Source organism: Impatiens glandulifera, chromosome 9 (genome assembly GCF_907164915.1).
Source record: "Impatiens glandulifera chromosome 9, dImpGla2.1, whole genome shotgun sequence".
Classification (NCBI taxonomy): domain Eukaryota; kingdom Viridiplantae; phylum Streptophyta; class Magnoliopsida; order Ericales; family Balsaminaceae; genus Impatiens; species Impatiens glandulifera.
In genome coordinates this window covers 28,062,727-28,080,634 of record NC_061870.1, presented here as the reverse complement: position 1 = coordinate 28,080,634, position 17,908 = coordinate 28,062,727, and the positions used below count along the sequence as shown (strand labels likewise).

General features: G+C 35.3%; 5 protein-coding genes across 5 annotated transcripts; 4 read left to right on the top strand and 1 right to left on the bottom strand.

The window, feature by feature from the left end:
* The first annotated feature begins 39 nt into the window (after window positions 1–39).
* LOC124914062 lies at window positions 40–3,993 on the top strand. Its single transcript, XM_047454536.1, has 11 exons — window positions 40–1,608; window positions 1,680–1,790; window positions 1,870–1,902; window positions 1,968–2,145; window positions 2,295–2,476; window positions 2,766–2,902; window positions 2,994–3,089; window positions 3,275–3,344; window positions 3,456–3,530; window positions 3,602–3,647; window positions 3,731–3,993. Exons 1-11 carry the CDS (start codon window positions 418–420, stop codon window positions 3,784–3,786), a joined length of 2,175 nt encoding a protein of 724 aa, XP_047310492.1. The 5' UTR covers window positions 40–417; the 3' UTR covers window positions 3,787–3,993.
* An 863-nt stretch (window positions 3,994–4,856) lies between these two features.
* Window positions 4,857–10,787, top strand: LOC124916136. The gene is made up of 9 exons (XM_047456869.1): window positions 4,857–4,980; window positions 5,145–5,173; window positions 5,384–5,449; window positions 6,060–6,167; window positions 6,251–6,316; window positions 6,611–6,731; window positions 6,894–7,187; window positions 9,561–9,888; window positions 10,733–10,787. Exons 1-9 carry the CDS (start codon window positions 4,881–4,883, stop codon window positions 10,785–10,787), a joined length of 1,167 nt encoding a protein of 388 aa, XP_047312825.1. The 5' UTR covers window positions 4,857–4,880.
* Window positions 10,788–11,878: 1,091 nt separating this feature from the next.
* On the top strand, window positions 11,879–15,138 carry LOC124915502 (gamma carbonic anhydrase 1, mitochondrial-like). Its single transcript, XM_047456227.1, has 5 exons — window positions 11,879–12,143; window positions 13,231–13,374; window positions 13,600–13,725; window positions 13,806–13,957; window positions 14,596–15,138. Exons 1-5 carry the CDS (start codon window positions 12,029–12,031, stop codon window positions 14,875–14,877), a joined length of 819 nt encoding a protein of 272 aa, XP_047312183.1. The 5' UTR covers window positions 11,879–12,028; the 3' UTR covers window positions 14,878–15,138.
* A 585-nt stretch (window positions 15,139–15,723) lies between these two features.
* LOC124916135 lies at window positions 15,724–16,098 on the top strand. Its single transcript, XM_047456868.1, has one exon. It carries the CDS (start codon window positions 15,724–15,726, stop codon window positions 16,096–16,098), a length of 375 nt encoding a protein of 124 aa, XP_047312824.1.
* Window positions 16,099–16,143: 45 nt separating this feature from the next.
* LOC124915042 (lipid phosphate phosphatase epsilon 2, chloroplastic-like) lies at window positions 16,144–17,323 on the bottom strand. The gene is made up of 4 exons (XM_047455689.1): window positions 17,047–17,323; window positions 16,732–16,957; window positions 16,558–16,631; window positions 16,144–16,474 (listed from the first exon to the last, which is right to left on the bottom strand). Exons 1-4 carry the CDS (start codon window positions 17,317–17,319, stop codon window positions 16,235–16,237), a joined length of 813 nt encoding a protein of 270 aa, XP_047311645.1. The 5' UTR covers window positions 17,320–17,323; the 3' UTR covers window positions 16,144–16,234.
* Between the last annotated feature and the right edge of the window lie 585 nt (window positions 17,324–17,908).

Genomic DNA, 17,908 nt, shown 5'->3' with positions numbered 1-17,908 from the left:
CTTCTTTTTAATTTATTCTACTTATGGATAGGAAAGAGCTTTTACAACTAGAGAAACCTGGTGGGTTTTGAATAAAAAAATTTATATATGGATTCCGACATTGAATATTGTTGTTGTTGTTTCGATATGAACTGATATACGGAAAAGAGCTAAGAGGTTGATGCTTTTCGGCGCAAGCCATGCAGCATCGTCTTCATCGATGGGTCCGCTTTGTGTACATCGTTTCATCATGTCTCCATTCTACTCATCGTAGATCCTTATGTTTTAGTTTTCATCATACAGGTCTTACGAGCGAGGCTTCTTATGATGGAAAATCGGAACCTTACATTAGCGTTTTCCAGGTGTTCTGAATAAATCCTCAACTTTACTACTGTATTTTGATTTCTGAAATTAGAGAGAGCTTCAGAGAAGCCTTCAATGGGGGATTCAGCTCGTGGTACCAAAGCAACTCAACCTCATTGGCGAAGTGGTTATGAACCATCTGATACAGAGACTGAATGGCATGAAACTCCATGGCTGGATCGAACTAGAAGAAATGGGGAACTGGGTTTTGAAGGGGCGGCTGCTGATATGGGTTCTGATCAGACAGGTAGAATCAGCCCTTTGAAACTCAGCCGGAGACTCCCCGCCAAATTTGAACAGGAAGTTTCTCCTCCTCCTCCTCTTGCTAGGCCAGCTAGAACAAGCTCAGCCCGGAGGAGACATAGCAGGTCTCCTTACAAGCCAAACAGAGATGATAATCCAGACACAACTGGTTTTGATCTTCACAAAAATGTGAGTGCTCTGTCTCCTAAGCCTATTTCTATATCTAGACAAAATTCGAGTCCCTTTATGAAATCTGAGGTTCGTAGACGCCCATCCCCTTTCAAACTTATGAGAGAGGATACCAAGTTTGGGGCTGAGGAAGGAGGAGTTCATTCTCATCTGAGTGGAACTTCAAATATTGTCCAAAGATCAATGTCGGCTCCAAGACCACGTTTGAGAGAGCAAGACCAAAAGATGAGAAATCATCGTCCAGATCAAAATGGTGGAAGGAATCCTTCAGTGGGTGAAATCAATGAAATGGTTGCTAATGCAAAGATTTCTAGATTTCCAGCCAATCAAACTCCTGTGTATGAAAGCAGTGGCTCAATTTATCCAAACGATATCTTTTTCTCGCGCGACTACTCAGCCTTGCAAACAACGATGCAGAAGATTGTCCTTCCAAAAAGCAATACCAGATTGTTGAATGGAAAAAATCGTGCTGTTTATCAACAGACCAAAGTGAATAATGGTGGTTTCAATCACCCCAGGCAGAGTAATGGTAAAGTAAGTAAAAGTAGTAGTAAACGGAGCGACACCAGTGGGGTTTCGAGTGGAAGCTCGAGAAGATTTGCAGCCAACATGAGCAAACACCAAACAGAAACTTGGTTCTCTTGCATCAAGAAGGGATCTTCTTGCAGGACCTCAAAATCTCCAGAAAGAAAGACAGAAATCGACGAGTCTTCATTTATACAGAAGGCATCCGTAGTCGAAACCCTAAGAATGTTATGGGCTGATAAGCATCAGCCTGCTTCACTCAATGGATTCACCTGCCACAAAAATGAAGCAGAATGTCTAAAGCAACTAGTATGTTAACTTATTGAATTGCTTGCGACTTTATTTATTTATTTCTATTGACAGTTATGGTGTTCTTCTAGGCATTGCACCAAATATTTCCTCACATTATGCTAAAAGGACCAACAGGATCTGGAAAAAAAGCACTAACAATGGCACTGCTTCGCGAAATCTATGGAGATCCTGCTTCGAATGTATGTTCATCGATCATTATGTAAAACCATCTAACTTCTTTTCTCGAGAAACAGTTTCATGATCAACATCACTTTGCAGATTTCTCATGAATTAAGGCACTTCCATATCCAGGTACAAATTACAAATGTCTTGTTTTATTGTTATTATATTTGTAAAAATATGTATTTTTGTACAAGGAAATAAGAACAATTGAAGTTGCGGTTCCCATAACCTCCAGTGCTCATCATGTTGAGCTTAACGTGCACTTGGAACCTAACGCGAGTTATGCACTAATGGCATTAATCAAGCAAATAAGCATTAATAGTTCAGTCACCCCTGAAATCAGCGCTGTTAATTCGAAAGCAGATTTTAAAGGTTCCTTTTAAACTCAATTGTAGTTTTAATTCAAATTCGAAAGCAGATTTTAAAGGTTCCTTTTAAACTCAACTGTAGTTTTGGTAATTCAAACGAAGTTCCATTTAAAATCATATTTGTGAAATGTAAGCTGTGGTGTTATGTCACAGTGCTGGTTCTTTATGACGTTGACAAAGCAAGCGAGAACATCCAGCACTTGATAAAGTGGATCATGGATTGTTACACAGAATCGTGTAAACTCATACTCTGCTGTGAAGATGACACGAGTATTCTCAGTCCTGTGAAAAATCGATGCAAAGTTATTAAGGTTGATGCGCCCACGACACATGAGGTACATAAATAACTGACCTTTGGCCAATGTTTCTGCAAGTTGTTAAGGAATTTGCACAGGATGAGACTATTTCGATGCAATAGGAATCTAATATTTGTATTTTGTTTATTTTTCGTGTATTTTTCTTCATGACTCTTTTAAAATAAAATAATATTGCAGTGATTATTAAAGTTTGATTTTGATGAGAGGAAGACATGAATTACATTATAATAATGACAGTTTCTGAAGTATCTCGAGCCAAAACACATGACTAAAGTCTATTGCTTATATATTTGGCCAATACGAACAGATCATGGAGGTTCTTGCTCAAATAGCTAAGAAGGAAAACTTTGAACTATCTACGAGCTTTGCTGCAAAAATCGCTACCAAATCCAAGCAGAATTTAAGAAAAGCTATTATGGCCCTTGAAGCATGCAAAGCCCACAAGTGAGTTATTTTACCTTAAAAAATGATTTATTAGTTTGCATATGTTTGTGCATTTATAGTACTCAGTCCCACTTTGTACAATAAATCACAGTTATCCTTTTGTCGAGGAGCAACCAATTCCAATGGGATGGGAGGAGGTCCTAGAGGAAATTGCCTCACAAATATTAGAAGATCCATCACAGAACAGGTAAAACGGTAACTAGAAAGTACCCACCCTTTGGAGAAAATAGGAAAATTAAGTGTTGAATGTTAATATTGTATTTGAAGTGCCGAATCAGTTAGGTGTCTAAAAATAAATGTTGAATAAACCAAATGACTACCGATGATAATTTGTGTTATGGAATACAACCTAAGATTCTGTGTTTGCATCAGGTTATTTTTCATAAGAGGGATGTTTCAGAAGCTTCTTGTAGATTTTCTGCATCCCAGGCTAATATTACAGGTGATTTTTCTTTGATTAATTAACAAAAGTTAGGGTTTGTTTAGAATCCAACGTCTTTTAATGAAACAGCCACGAGCCACCTAATCCTCCTACTGATTTTGCTATATGCAGAAGCTCGTCGAGCAGTTTCTCAAGCGAGTGGATACTAGTATGAAAAGAGACCTTTATTATTGGCATGCTTATTATGTAAGCTCTGAGATTCTGCTCTTCTTTCTTTCTAGATTTCTCTCATAAACTAACTCATGGTCCATAAATAGGATAAGAGACTTCCTGTTGGAACAAGTGCATTGCTGAAACTAGAAGGTCCGAGGAAATTGTCTTCAGATTAGCATAATGTTTGAATTTTGATATGTCCGAGTTCTGACATTGTCCAACCTTGTTTGCAGAATTTGTAGCCAAGTTCATGAGCATATACAGGAAGAGTTCCATCAAGCAGCCATAATTTTATTGGAAGCTTTGGTTTTCGACGTGAGGACATGCAAATGCAATTCCGGGGAGAGTGGTCTCAAAAAGTTGGAAATTTCACTTTTTTTCATTTGAAGCAAGATTCTGAATTCAAGCTATGTTGATTTGAATTTCTAGTAAAATGTAAATGAGCGAGATAGTAAATAAAATAAAAATAAAGTTCAATTATTTGAAATTTTGTGTATTTGTGTGTTGAGATATTAAAATGCTCAAGAGTCAAAGTGTGGTAAGATCAATTTTTTTTTTTAGATATTGGAAATATAGATCAATATGTAAGTTATAGTATTTAATAATTTCTTACTGTCTCTAAAGTGTTGTTTTTAGTGAAGGGTTGATTTTTCTTTAATTTTTTTTTTTTAAGTTTAATCGAAATGATAAAATGATAGTGTCACCAAACAAGGTTCAAAACCCAACAAGATTAACCATTTTTTTCAAATGAAAACATAAACTACGGTTTTTTTTAGAGAAGATCTCTCGTATCGTCGTAATAATACCGTTGTGGAGTAAACAAATCGGTTTAAGGAATGTTTTACTGTGTTTCCGAGCCAAATAAAACCGATTCATCTCAAACTTTCTGGCGGGAAGACCCCTTTGAATGAAACCGGCAGTTAAATTTAAAATGCATCCATCCACCACAGAAAGCAGATCCCATAAGTACCGGCGGTAGAAGTAGAAGAGTTCCCCGTCCGGCCGGCCGTCCTGCCCACGCAATTCCAGAAACTTCGTCTTCTCACTGTAAGTTTCTCCTCTCAGGACGACGTTGATTTTCTTCTCCTTCTTATTCCGATTATATTCTACGTAACCGTCTACATAGATATAGTAAGCTTCACAATCACAATTCGTGGCTGTGTTCCGAGGTAATCGTTTCTCGTGATTTCGTTAGTTTTCTGGAACTACTGCGACTTCTTATATTGTATGTGCACTGCGTTTTATTTATGTAGATTCATACTTCTTGCTTATCATGATCCTTATTTTGTTGTTTCAATTTTTAATCACTACTTATGAAAGTGAACCTCAATTTGGATTTGTCGATTTTACTATGTCATGTGCCTTGTGCATTTGAAGGTTAATATGTCTAGAACCTACCGTGATGTTCCTCTCAAAGAGGAAGTACTGTCTACAATATCCACAAAAACAGTTGCTGCTCATCCATGGCATGACCTAGAAATTGGCAAGCTCATGCAATCTTTAACCTGTAGTTTTGGCTACTTTTAATATAAAATTATGATTTTTTGATATGCAAGCTAGCGCTGTAGAGTCTGTAGTTCATGTTGCATTAACAGTCAAATATTTTGTAGTACTGATGACCTTTATGATCAACTTTTCAATGTGCAGGACCTGATGCTCCATGTGTTTTCAACTGTGTAAGTTCCTTGTTACGTATTATTAGTTATTAGTACAAGTTAGATGAGTACAAATCTTCTTTCACTTATGTAATAATCCTGCACATTGAAGAGATCTTTAAGGTTTAGTTTAGATCTTGACGTTGTGCAAAATTTGCATGGCTAAAATCTGAAGTTGCTCCTTCCAGACACATTCTCTGGACAGAAATCACAAGTTTACTTCTGATGCAGGTTATTGAAATTGGAAAAGGCAGCAAAGTGAAGTATGAACTGGACAAGAAAAGTGGCCTTATCAAAGTATGATTACTTGCTTCTGGGACTTTAAAATTTTGTCAATTATCTGATAGCTTCTCTAGGGATTTAGTCTTGGGCAGGCAAGATATGGTATTGCAAGTGTTTATGACAACAGAGTTTATACTCTTGAAAGTCCTTTGTGTCATGCTATTAGTCCTTTGGAGTCTCCTGCATCAATGGAATCCACTAATTATGTTTGTATCCAATTATAGCCTTTAAGGTTGTACGATGATTCAAGTTGAGTACTACAGTGTAACGAGTGCAAATAATGTGACAGAAGGAGATGAGTTTGTTTTATTGAAAAAGGTAAATGCAATGAGAAGGAGATGTGGCGTAGAATGTAGTAGGAGTTAATACTTAGAAGAGTTTGTTGCGAAACTTAAAGAGTGAATAGGAGGTTGAGTGTTCAAGAGATCATCCATTGAAAGGATTCATTTCAATATTCAACATAACATAATAACCAAAGCAGCTACCTATTTATACTACTAATTTCTAACAATTAATATTGTCAGGCTCATTATAGGTGTGCCATATAGTTAACAATTTTGTGTAATTATTATATCTTTGATTTTCGATCAACCCTTTTATACAGTTGTACTTTTAATTGACACAGGTTGACCGAGTTTTGTATTCATCAGTGGTATATCCTCACAATTATGGCTTCATCCCCCGAACCATTGGTGATGATAACGATCCTATGGATGTTCTTGTACTGATGCAGGTAATGATGTAGTTTAGGAGATACAGAAACTTATGAAGAACTGGACAATTTATAAATTAGTGAATTGTCCATTCCCTGTTTAGGAGCCTGTTGTACCTGGTTGTTTCCTCCGAGCTCGTGCTATAGGATTGATGCCTATGATTGATCAGGTAAATGCTTTGCTGGAATTTTCCTTTTGGAAAACTGTGCAACAGCTCCTTGATCCATTCCTGGTTTGTTTTATTTTTATGTGGTAATTTAGAAAATTCAGTTTGGAAGTAACATAGTCCATAAGCTATTAGAGAATGTTTGGGTGCCATGATCTTAAAGTCTATTAGGATCTATGTATTTATATATGTCAGATTCTCTATATCTAGTTCTTTTAAAGTCCCAGTTTTCCTTCCTCTTCTTTTCCACCCCAAGCAGAACCTTCTCTGAATGATGATGCCACTGTTCTTTTATAGGGTGAGAAAGATGACAAAATAATTGCAGTATGTGTTGATGACCCTGAGTACCGTCATTACAGAGACATCAAGGAACTCCCACCACATCGCCTAGCTGAGATCCGCCGTTTTTTCGAGGACTGTATCCTTGACATTCAAGAATCTAATTTCACACCACTTTCATGGTTTTAATACTTGTAGTCAGGAATCTCCTTTTTAATGTTGATACAAATGTACATGTTCATTTGGTGCTTCTTTGCTTAATTATATTATTGCATGTCCTTAATTTTTCTGAATGATAAAGATAAGAAGAATGAGAACAAGTCTGTTGCAGTGGAGGACTTTCTGCCTGCTGAGGCTGCTGTGGGAGCTATCCTTCAATCTATGTATGTGGTTAATTATATGTTGGATAATTGCATTTTCTTCGATTCCTTACCGTTTGTTCTCCATCTTCATCTAGAAAATCCTATAAAATGTAGTCATTTAGAGCCCTCTAATCAGCAAAATTTGCTACAGGGTCCTTTATGCCGCCTATACGGTTCAAGGCTTGCTGCTTTGATTTGTTTGGTGCCAATTGGAGCAATGATTGCAACTGTATGTAGGTTACTGAATGTGGATTTGAATTAGGCTTAATAATAACAAAATTGAGGTCAGATTGCATCTTTTGTGAGGCTCAATGATTACTATGATCAGGATAACCTCTCTAGGATAAGAAACAAATCTTTGATGCATGCAATATATCATTTTTTGTTTTTTTTTTAAAGTTTTTCAAAATGGTAAGAGTCTAATATCAGTATTGTAGATCTATATGAGTCAAATATGAGGAATGAATTAGGCTCCTGTGACCTATTTAATAAAATTGGAAAAGCAATGCTGCTATACTGGGGAATTTGAGCAAATGACCCTAAAAACAGGGTGAAATGCGGAAAGTGCAGAAGTTAAAAAAAAAAAACGCTGGTGACCCCTTTTACTGTTTTTGGACGAAAATACATCAGGTTGCGTGACGCAATTTTTTATTTTTTTATTTTTCAAAAAATTTTAATTATGAATTTTTTTTGGACGAAAATGCCCCAGTTGCGTCACGCAACCCCAGTTGTCTTACGTAATCGCGTCACGCAACCCCTATTGCGTTCAAGCAATCGCGAGACGAAAAAAAAAAATTGAAAAAAAGAAAAAAAAAATTCGGTTGCGTTACGCAAGGGTACAATTGTCATTAAAAAAAGAGAATCACCATTGCTATTTAAATTATCCACCCGCACAATTGGTAATTCACCCTATCAGTGGGTTCATCTGCTCAAATTTCCCGCTATATGGAGTAACATTTCGCTTCTTTTTCCTTAGCAAAAAGAAAAGAATTGCAATTGTTTTAATCTGTTTTATATATAATGAACAGTTAAATAAGCAAATATTGTTAAGGAATTTTTTTTTTATAGCTAATATTCTGTTCAATATATTGACAAATATAATTTGTTTTAATTATTAAGAGTTAAGGATTGTGATTAATCCAAAAGCGATCTAATTCGAAATACTAATTTTGAATTTGATAGAATTCGGATTAGATTGTGATTAGATTAGAATTATCCAAATTACCTAAACTATCTAAATAAAAATATATTTTTTAATTTGTTGATTCTTTAAATTACATTTATTTCAATATAATATATTTTTTTTACTTATTTAACAATTAACATCACTAAGACAAGAAGATTTTTATTTTTTATTTTTGTAGATTCAAATTATAAATAAATAAAATTAATTATAACATTAAAAATATAATAATATTTTTTTATAATTAAATATATTAACATTAAGTAATAAAATAAATCTAAAACTAAGTAATTAGATAAAAAAAATATTAAATTGAACATTTAATCGGATTAATCTAAATCGAATCCGAATTAAAAAAAAATTAGGTTAGCTATTTCAATTGACTTTAATTCAAATTGGATTTGAGAAATCCAAAATAATTTAAATTATTTTCTTTTTACTTAAAAAAAATAATCTTTAATTAAATTATAGCTTTATTTTTTTATATATATAAAAAAATAAATATAAAATTATATATAATATATTTAATTTACTTTTAATTTACTTCTAATTAAATACAAATAAAATTAATTAATTATAAAAGAAATATTATGAAATAATTTTAAAGTGACACTTTATACTAATATAAATATTTTTTCGGTTGAATTCTACACCTCATGTTCAAGTAAAATGTTTTGAATTATAAATTGAATAAACTGATTAATTTTAATTGTTTGCTCACTCTTATATATATTTCAAAAAATTAATTATTATACATTTTTTATTTTTTTATGAAAAATGTGAAATGGGAAATTTGATGGAATAACCCTCGTAAGAGGGGAATTTCCACTTTTAACATGTGTTTAATAAGTTTTTCATTTTTGACATTTTGCCAAGGTAAAAGGTCAGTTTTACCCTTTATTAAAAAAAAAAAAAAAAAAAAATTAATTCAGTAGTGCGCATTTCAGTTACTGAAATGTCACTATCTTCACCCATTTCCCTCCTCTCCACCAACCGTCCTTTCCCCGTCCTTCCTTCATCAAGGTTCTTCATCATCAAGCTTCCTTCATCAAGGTTCTTCATCATCAAGCTTCTTTCATCATCAAGCTTCCTTCATCATCAACGGATCCTTCCTTCATCATCGACGATCGTCTTCAACATTCAGGTTAGACGTTCGTCGTTTTAGGGTTTTGTTGTTTAGAGTCTAGGATGTAGGTTAGGTCATGGAATAATGGTTTTAGAGCTTGGCTGATTTGTTTTACAGTGAAATATACATCCGACGAAGGTGACGAAGGCGACAGTGCATCTGTCGCAGGCGACAGTGCATCTGTCACAGGCGACAGATGCATTTTCCTCCTTGCATTTTCCTCCCTGCATTTTCCTCCTTGCAATTATCACTGACTGGTCACTGTCATTGACTTCTTTGAATTTTTTTCAATTGCAGATCACATGAATGTTGGTGTTTTTCTACTCTTTGATGGAGACTGGAAAACTGATGATTGTGGGGTTAGTTCTTTTGTCTCAAGTTCGTGTCGTGGTGTGAATGTACCCCGAAATGCTACATATGAAGAGTTAGCTTCAATTGTCTATAATGCTACATGTGTGGACAAACTAAGATATGACTTAGTGTTCAAGGTAAAGTATAATATGCTAATGATCAATTCTCCTCCTGCAACAATCATTGGAGATAGCGATGTGGCGTTCTATTTACAAAAACTCTCGTCTTCACTGCCCAATCATCGCGCCCCGCTATGTGTCTCCTTAGTAGAGAAGTCAATACCTTCAACTCAACAAAGTGAAAGACCAGAAAATGACATATTTGAGCAGCAAGATATCTTACCAAGGCATCGAGATGTGTTTGAGCAGCAAGATATATTCCCAAGTCAACAAGATGTATTCCCAAGGCAACAAGATGTATCTGAGCAGCAGGATGTGTTTGAGCAGCAAGATGTATTCCCAAGTCAACAAGATGTATTCCTAAGGCAACAAGATGTATCTGAGCATGTGTTTGAGCAGCAGGATGTGTTTGAGCAGCGAGATATATTTGAGCAGCAAGATGTTTTTGAGCAGAGAGATGTATGTGAGGAGCAAAATGTTTTTGAGCCGGAAAATGTCTTCCCAAGTCAACCAAGCACTTCCCATGTTAGGAATACATTCAGCCATACTGAGGGAACCAAGCACTACTTCTCATATGAACCACTCGAGATCGAAACTCCTGCTCCATTAATTGAAAATTAATTGGAAGTGGGTACGTTCTTTGATAACAAAAAAGAAATACAATTGAGGTTGCATAGACATGCGATGTCTAATCACTTTGTCCTTAAAGTGGTGAAGTCAACAAAAAATCTTTGGTTTGTAAAATGCATGGCTGAGAACTGCAAATGGAAATTGCGTGCTATGAAAGGAAAATTCTCGGAGATGTTTGAGATCAGAAAATTTGTAAAAGAACACACATGCTCAATTTTGACGAGACAAGACAATGTGAGGCAAGCACCATCATGGGTAATTGCGGAGTGTATCAAACGTAAATACATGGACCATCACCATGACCACATGCCTAAAAAAATAATGGAAGACATGCATACAAGTTATGGGTTAACTTTGACATATAATAAGGCTTGGAATTGGAGCTGCTTTTCCTGATCAACATCTGGTGGATTATTGTTCCTGAGAAAATGACAGTCGGGGCTTTCAATAGATACTGAAATTGACTCTTCATAGCCCTTTCCATAAGACCAAAGTGATTAAACTTGTCCTTGGTCTTTAACAAGCAGGTGCAAGTAGATTTCCATGAAACACGTCCAGGAAAGTTCTCAATTACAGTTTTGTTTTTGCATTTGGTTGGTGCCATCTGCAAAAAATCAATAAGTCAGAATAATGAAAGTAAATACCACTAATTTAAAGGAAATATGACATTTTTCGCAGACGACAGTGCATCTGTCGCAGACGACAGTGCATCTGTCGCAGACGACAGTGCATCTGTCGCAGACGACAGTGCATCTGTCGCAGACGACAGATGCATCTGTCGTAGGCAGAATATACTATTCGCCTGCGACAGATGCACTGTCGTCTGCGACAGATGCACTGTCGCCTGCGAAAATGCATCGTCGCCATCGACAATAAACCCAAAACCCTGCAACAGCCTTCGACAGAAGCATTTTAAACCCAAAACTAAATCTAAACAATAAACCTAAACAATAAACACTACCTAAACCTAAACACATACCTAAACCTAAACAATACCCTAAACAATTCCTCCATTATAACATGCATGGATATAAATCGGAGAACTAGGATAGAAACGGGGAAGATAAACTCACATTCGACGTATTTGAGTTGAGATTCTCGTCGGGGGCTCTTGTTTGTCGTCGGAGCTCGTCGGGGTTCGAGGGAGGGTTCGAGGGAGAGGACGTCGTCGATGTTTCGGGGGCTCTTCGGCGTCGTCGTCGTCTTCGGGGTTGATCAGTCGTCTTCGGGAAGTTGGAAACGAGAGAGAGGGAGTGAAAGGAGAACGGGGGAAAGGAAGACGGGGGAGAATGAAAATCAAATTTTTTTTTTTTTTTTTTAATAAAGGGTAAAACTGACCTTTTGCCTTGGCAAAAGGTCAAAAATGAAAAACTTATTAATCACCTGTTAAAAGTGGAAATTCCCCTTATGAGGATTATTCCATCAAATTTCCCATTTATTGTAAGTTTTTTATATAAGAAAATGTATAGCAAATAATGGCGAGAAGGGGTTTTATAGTTTTTCTTTTTTTATCTTACATTTATTTATTTATTTAGCATCTGGTTCCGAGTTCGTCGCACATTTCTGTGTGGAAACTGTGGCAACCACAATCGGGGGCTCAGCAGCTGAAACCAGCAAGCCGGTAGGTTGAATCTAGGAAGAGAAGAAGGAAGGAAGAAGAAGAAAATGGGGACTCTCGGACGAGCTATCTACTCCGTTGGATTCTGGATCCGTGAAACTGGCCAAGCCCTCGATCGTCTCGGCAGCCGCTTTCAAGGAAACTACTACTTCCAGGAACAACGTATGATTCAACATCAAACCTAACCTAATATTTCTCTCTTCAGATTTGCCTTGATACTTGCTCTTATGGCTTCTCGAGGGTATCGTTTATGCTAGTTCACTAGCTTCAGTTTTGACTAATTGGTTGATGTTCTCGTAGCGCTTGATTTCCTTTCGCAGGTTTAGATTATTGAATTTTTTCATCAATTTACGAAGGTCATTGGTTCAAATAGGCAATCTTTGTGATTAGAATCAAAGGGATCACTGGATTTTATCTTTCACTAGGATTTGGGGGATATAGATTCAAGCGATGGTTCAGATATAATAGCCATTTTCTCTTGCTCGTTTGAGTAATAAGAGATTGTATTCATTTGTAAATTTGCAATCTTTTGATTTCATTTATTGTCTTAGGTAATAGAAATCGAAAGAAATGACCTTTCTTGTGCTATCCTTAAGGAAATAGAAGAAATAATTTTCTGAGAAGACGCATGTTTCCTGAGCTAATTTATGCTTCACTCTGAGAAGTAGTCTTGCATAAAACTTTCTTAGAATGAGCCATTTAGTTCATTAGGATCTGCACATTTAGTCAAAGGAAACTGGACACCAATTTTATCTTGTGCATTACTTGGTCAGGAGTTTGATTCTGTAAATGTTTATCATTCTTGATGAAAGTGATTATTACTACTCTATCTGTTGTACTGTTCATTTGATTCCTTCTTTTTTTCTTTCATGTTCCTATTTCTCTAGGAATTACTTTCCTGTCGTTGATTTATGCTTCATTTCATCTGCTGTTAAACTCTTTCTAGAAGGATCACTGCTTAGAATTCTATGTTTGTCATTCAATGTCTGTGTATTTACAGTTCTATGCATATATCTAACTAACTAGTCAGGAATCAGGCTGTGGAGATCTCATATTGTCTTTGCAAGGCCCAAAGGAGAGTCAGTATTTTGCAGTTCTGGAAATTATATTATAATTCCACTTTAGAATAATGTGAATTAGTTCTTGTTAGATATCTGGGTGTTTTCATCTTCAGGAGTTTCCCTTTAGATTAATTTATCTATTACTTCTGGTGGTCATGCACTTTCCTGAACTTTGTGCTTCTCTTCAGTATCAAGGCATAGAACGCTCATGAACGTATTTGACAAGTCCCCTGTGGTTGATAAAGATGCTTTTGTGGCTCCTAGCGCTTCCCTCGTTGGGGATGTTCAGGTGGGAAGAAGTTCCTCCATTTGGTATGGCTGTGTTTTGAGAGGTGAGTAAGCATATTCAAAATTAGGTTTTCAGAAATTTGTACATGCTTGCTTCCTCAGATATCCTATTATCATAATGTACTTCTATTTGCATCGCGGGGCTGACTATTTCTTCTTTTGGTTTTGAAAAGAAAAATAATGGAGCTGATAGATTATTCTTACTATATCGATTTAGTGAACAAGGGACTCATTGGCTGGATTTTGCATTATTGTATTTATCTTTGTAGGCGATGTAAACAGCATTAGCATTGGTTCTGGAACAAACATACAAGACAACTCTCTTGTTCATGTGGCGAAGAGCAACCTTGCTGGAAAGGTTTTGCCCACTATTATTGGTGACAATGTTACCATAGGTTAGTGTAATGTTGCTCACTTTTAATTGATAAACACATTAATTTTGCATATTGTTTTAAAATTCTGATTTTTTTTATAGGCCATAGTGCTGTGTTACATGGATGTACTGTTGAAGATGAGGCATTTGTGGGTATGGGGGCAACCATACTAGATGGATCGGTTGTTGAGAAACATGCCATGGTTGCTGCAGGGGCCCTTGTAAGACAGAATACAACAATCCCCACTGGAGAGGTTTGTAATTCACTTAAGCTGTGATTGATAACACGTTTTATCTTTTAAACTAGATGCTTAAGTGTTTATTTGATAAAATTTATTTACGTTTAACTCAAATTAAGTTAAAAAATTTGACTTAATTGAGTAAGATATGAATGATTTAACTTGGTAACTGTTACACTTTCATAGGTTTTGTAAAGATAAGAGATGGATCAAAGAAAGAAATGAGAGATAATCTCTTAGATGAGAAAAGCTTGGAGAACCTCTATAACTAAGTGGAATACTCATATTCATTGATTATTAATAATCCCTAACAACATGGGGGGTAATATTTAACTAATATAACATAAGGGCCTCTTTACTACTAACCATAACCCTAGTAAGAGTGTTCAAAAGACACTTCAACCCCTGAAACTCAACCAAATTATGTCATTAAAGGGTAAAATAGACTTTAAATACTTTTCCAACATTAGTCCACATTTGATCAAAACTTAGATAATACCAAGTATTTAAGATTTAGATATTTTCATTTGGTTTATTCCGTATTTAGTTTTCGACACTTAAAATTTTGTATTGAACATTCAACACTTAATTTTCAGTGTTGCTAAGTTCGTTATGATTGTTGCTTGAACTATTTTGCAAATAAACAAATATAGGTTTGGGGAGGTAATCCTGCAAAGTTCTTGAGGAAGCTAACAGAAGAAGAAAAGGCCTTCATATCGACGTCAGCCATAAACTATTCAAACTTAGGTCAGGCTCACGCTGCTGAGAATGCAAAGAGCCTTGATGGGATCGAGTTTGAGAAGTTGCTGCGTAAGAAGTTTGCCAACAAGGATGAGGAGTACGACTCCATGTTGGGCATTGTTCGCGAAACTCCCGCCGAGCTTATCATTCCAGACAATATTCAAAACTCATCCAAGAAAGAGGTTTTGAGTTAGAATAATTGTTATTATTATTTTTTGGTATGCAGTGGAATATTATGCAGAATTTTTCATTTCAAATAATTTCTGCTGACTTATACACATCTCGGTCAGGATCATTTTAAGTTTCTGAGACATGGACCATGGTTAGCCTTGCTCTTATCATGGCTAAGTTATTATTATTATTTTGTTATGTTATTCGATTCACAAAATGGGAACTCAATTGATCGATCTACTTGTGTTTGTGTTTGACTTGGAAATAAAATGTGTTGTTTCCTATTCTTAGACTAATTTTCTTTGATTTTTATTTCATTCATATATGTCAGAACCCATCTATTTTTCTTCATACAAAATAGTGGGAATAGAATATAAATACTAAATAGTCAAATTTCAATATAATTAAGTTATTATTGTAACTATATATTAATGTTCTTTATGACTGGATCAATGAAATGTTGTATTACCTTTTCAAAATAAATAAAATGTTTCTTCATGATAAGAAAAAACATGTCTTAAAATACTGAAGGAAAGAAGCATTAAACTTCCTTCCTTCTGTTGACTGGTATTTATATTAGTGGCGTAAACATAAGTGTTTGAAAATAACTACAATTTACAGGAATGTTTGATCTATTTTTTTTTTTTATTTCCAAAACAAATATATATTTTTTAATGAAAAGAAATTAAAACAATTTTATATAATACACATTTTAGTGACCGTCCATATTTTATAATTGGGGGCTTCATAGTCATCATCACCTAACTCTTGTGACCCGCCAATTCATGCTTGGTCCAACTTCGAACATTATAAGTGTTGAACAAAAACTCTATTTTCTTCAAATTCACTTCAGAAATTAAGAAAGAAAAATGCTTCGAGCTTTCAGCACCAGAAGATATGAAAGGTTGGAAGGCGATGGCGGCGGCGACAATGAACACAACAACCACCCACCTCCTTCTCCTTCTTCTTCATCATTCGCGGGTAGCCTGAAAAGGGTCACCAGTCTTCCAGTCAAATTGCTCACTTCATCTTCAACAAGGAAACTCGCCCCCGAGCCCGACACTCCGGTTAAACAGACGGGCAAACAGGCGAAGAAGGCCGGAAATATTCATCCTCTATTGAGTCTTTTCGATCCTCGGCGGAGGAAGAAGGCAACGGCCAAGCCGGAATTCGCAAGGTACTTGCAGTATATCAAGGAAGGAGGTGTATGGAATGAGAAATCTGATAAGCCTTCCATTTACTAGACGATGTGGGTATTGTATTACATATTTTTTTGTGACAAAGAAATATACATGTAATTAAGACTATGATTGATTAATCCACATATATTATTATTATTATGCAATGAAAAAATCAATACAACAAGAAAGAAACAGTGTGTTATACAATTGGTTCGATGTCATACTTGAACCAATACCGGATTACATATCCAAGAAAACCAAGACAAATTCCGACAGTTGTTAAGAATAGTAAGATTCGAACCCATGAATGAGCTAGGAAAGCATTGAATACAACCGCATCCCATACCCAAAACCACACAACCGAGAAGACAGTGCCGACAATAGCTCCAACTGCTACTTGGTTTATTGTATGAAGCTGCTGAGAAACTCTTAGCCACGACTGCACATTCATCAACTTCATTAAACATACAAACAAACAAACAAACAAAAGCAAAGAAATTGATCATGCTGCTACTTAATTACCAGATAGGAGCCAAACGCCATGGTGATGACAGAAAGAAAAATGGTGATTCTGTTGACCCCAAAATACTGTGCCACTGTTAAACCATACAAGATGATGATTATGATGATGATTGTGAGGAAAGGAAAAGAAAAGAATTAGAAAGGGGGGATTATAATAATTATTATTATTATTACATGAGATAACAGCAAAAGTGAAATTAAAGAAGATGGATTGAGCATGTGAAGATGGCATTCCAGGGTCAGATCTTAAATTGCCAAAAGGTCTTTCTTGATTCAACAAATGCTTAAGCTTTATTGATACCCATGAATTTATTACAGAACCCATTGCAGCCCACAACGCTTCTGCGTCGTGTCTCAACATTATCACCGCCGCGAAGAATATCACCACAATCCACTTGCTCTGAAACCCAATTTACAAACACACACATATAAATAAATAAAACCAGATTCAGAGTTCATTCGAATTGTTTTCAGACAAATCTATCTCACCAGACGATTTAGAGTTGATTCGAATCCAGAGGTAAAGGTGGGTGAGGAAGAAGAATCGTCATCTTCTTGCTCAAGAGAGACGCCATTAGAATTATTAGCATGTGCTAGAATCAACCTGGGCATAACAGTGAGCTCTCGCATCAAGTGCCCCCTGCCGGAAAATCTGCCGGAATCGGAGGAGAGAGGGCGGAAGAGCAATTTCAAAGAGTTGGGTTTTCGAGAGAAAGGAGAACTCGTCGGAGGAGGAGGAATGGTTAATGTTAAAGCGAACATTTCAGGATGAATCAGGACTCAAAGTCAATCTAATTGTTTTAAGTAAAAAGTAATGTTTAAATTATTATTACTTTTTCTAAAAATAAATTAAATATTAAATTTATTATTTTTTTATTGTTGTTGGGTACAAAATAACATAATTGATTTTTATAATATATGCCTCTCCGTTTGGTAAAGAGTATAGCACTGTATATATAGTATAATTATAATTACAGTAAAGTTTATTAACTGTTTGGTTGTATACTTTTATAGCTACAGTAATTTAATCGGTATAATTTATACCCTAAACTAAGTATAAAATTGTAACTGAATTCACCTGTTACAAACCTTTAACATTTTTTTATTCCATTATTACCCTCACATTTTTATTCATCTTATTTGTTTCACATCCTTTTACCTTTCCTTTTATTTATGTATCTTCAACAAAAATAATATATTTTATTTATTTTATTATTTTATTTGTGATTGTGTTTTATAGTGTTGATATTATTAATTATTTATAAATATTTTTATAATTATAAAAATTAAATTATAATAATTATAATACAATAATAATATTTATCTAAAAAATATATTTATATAATAATTA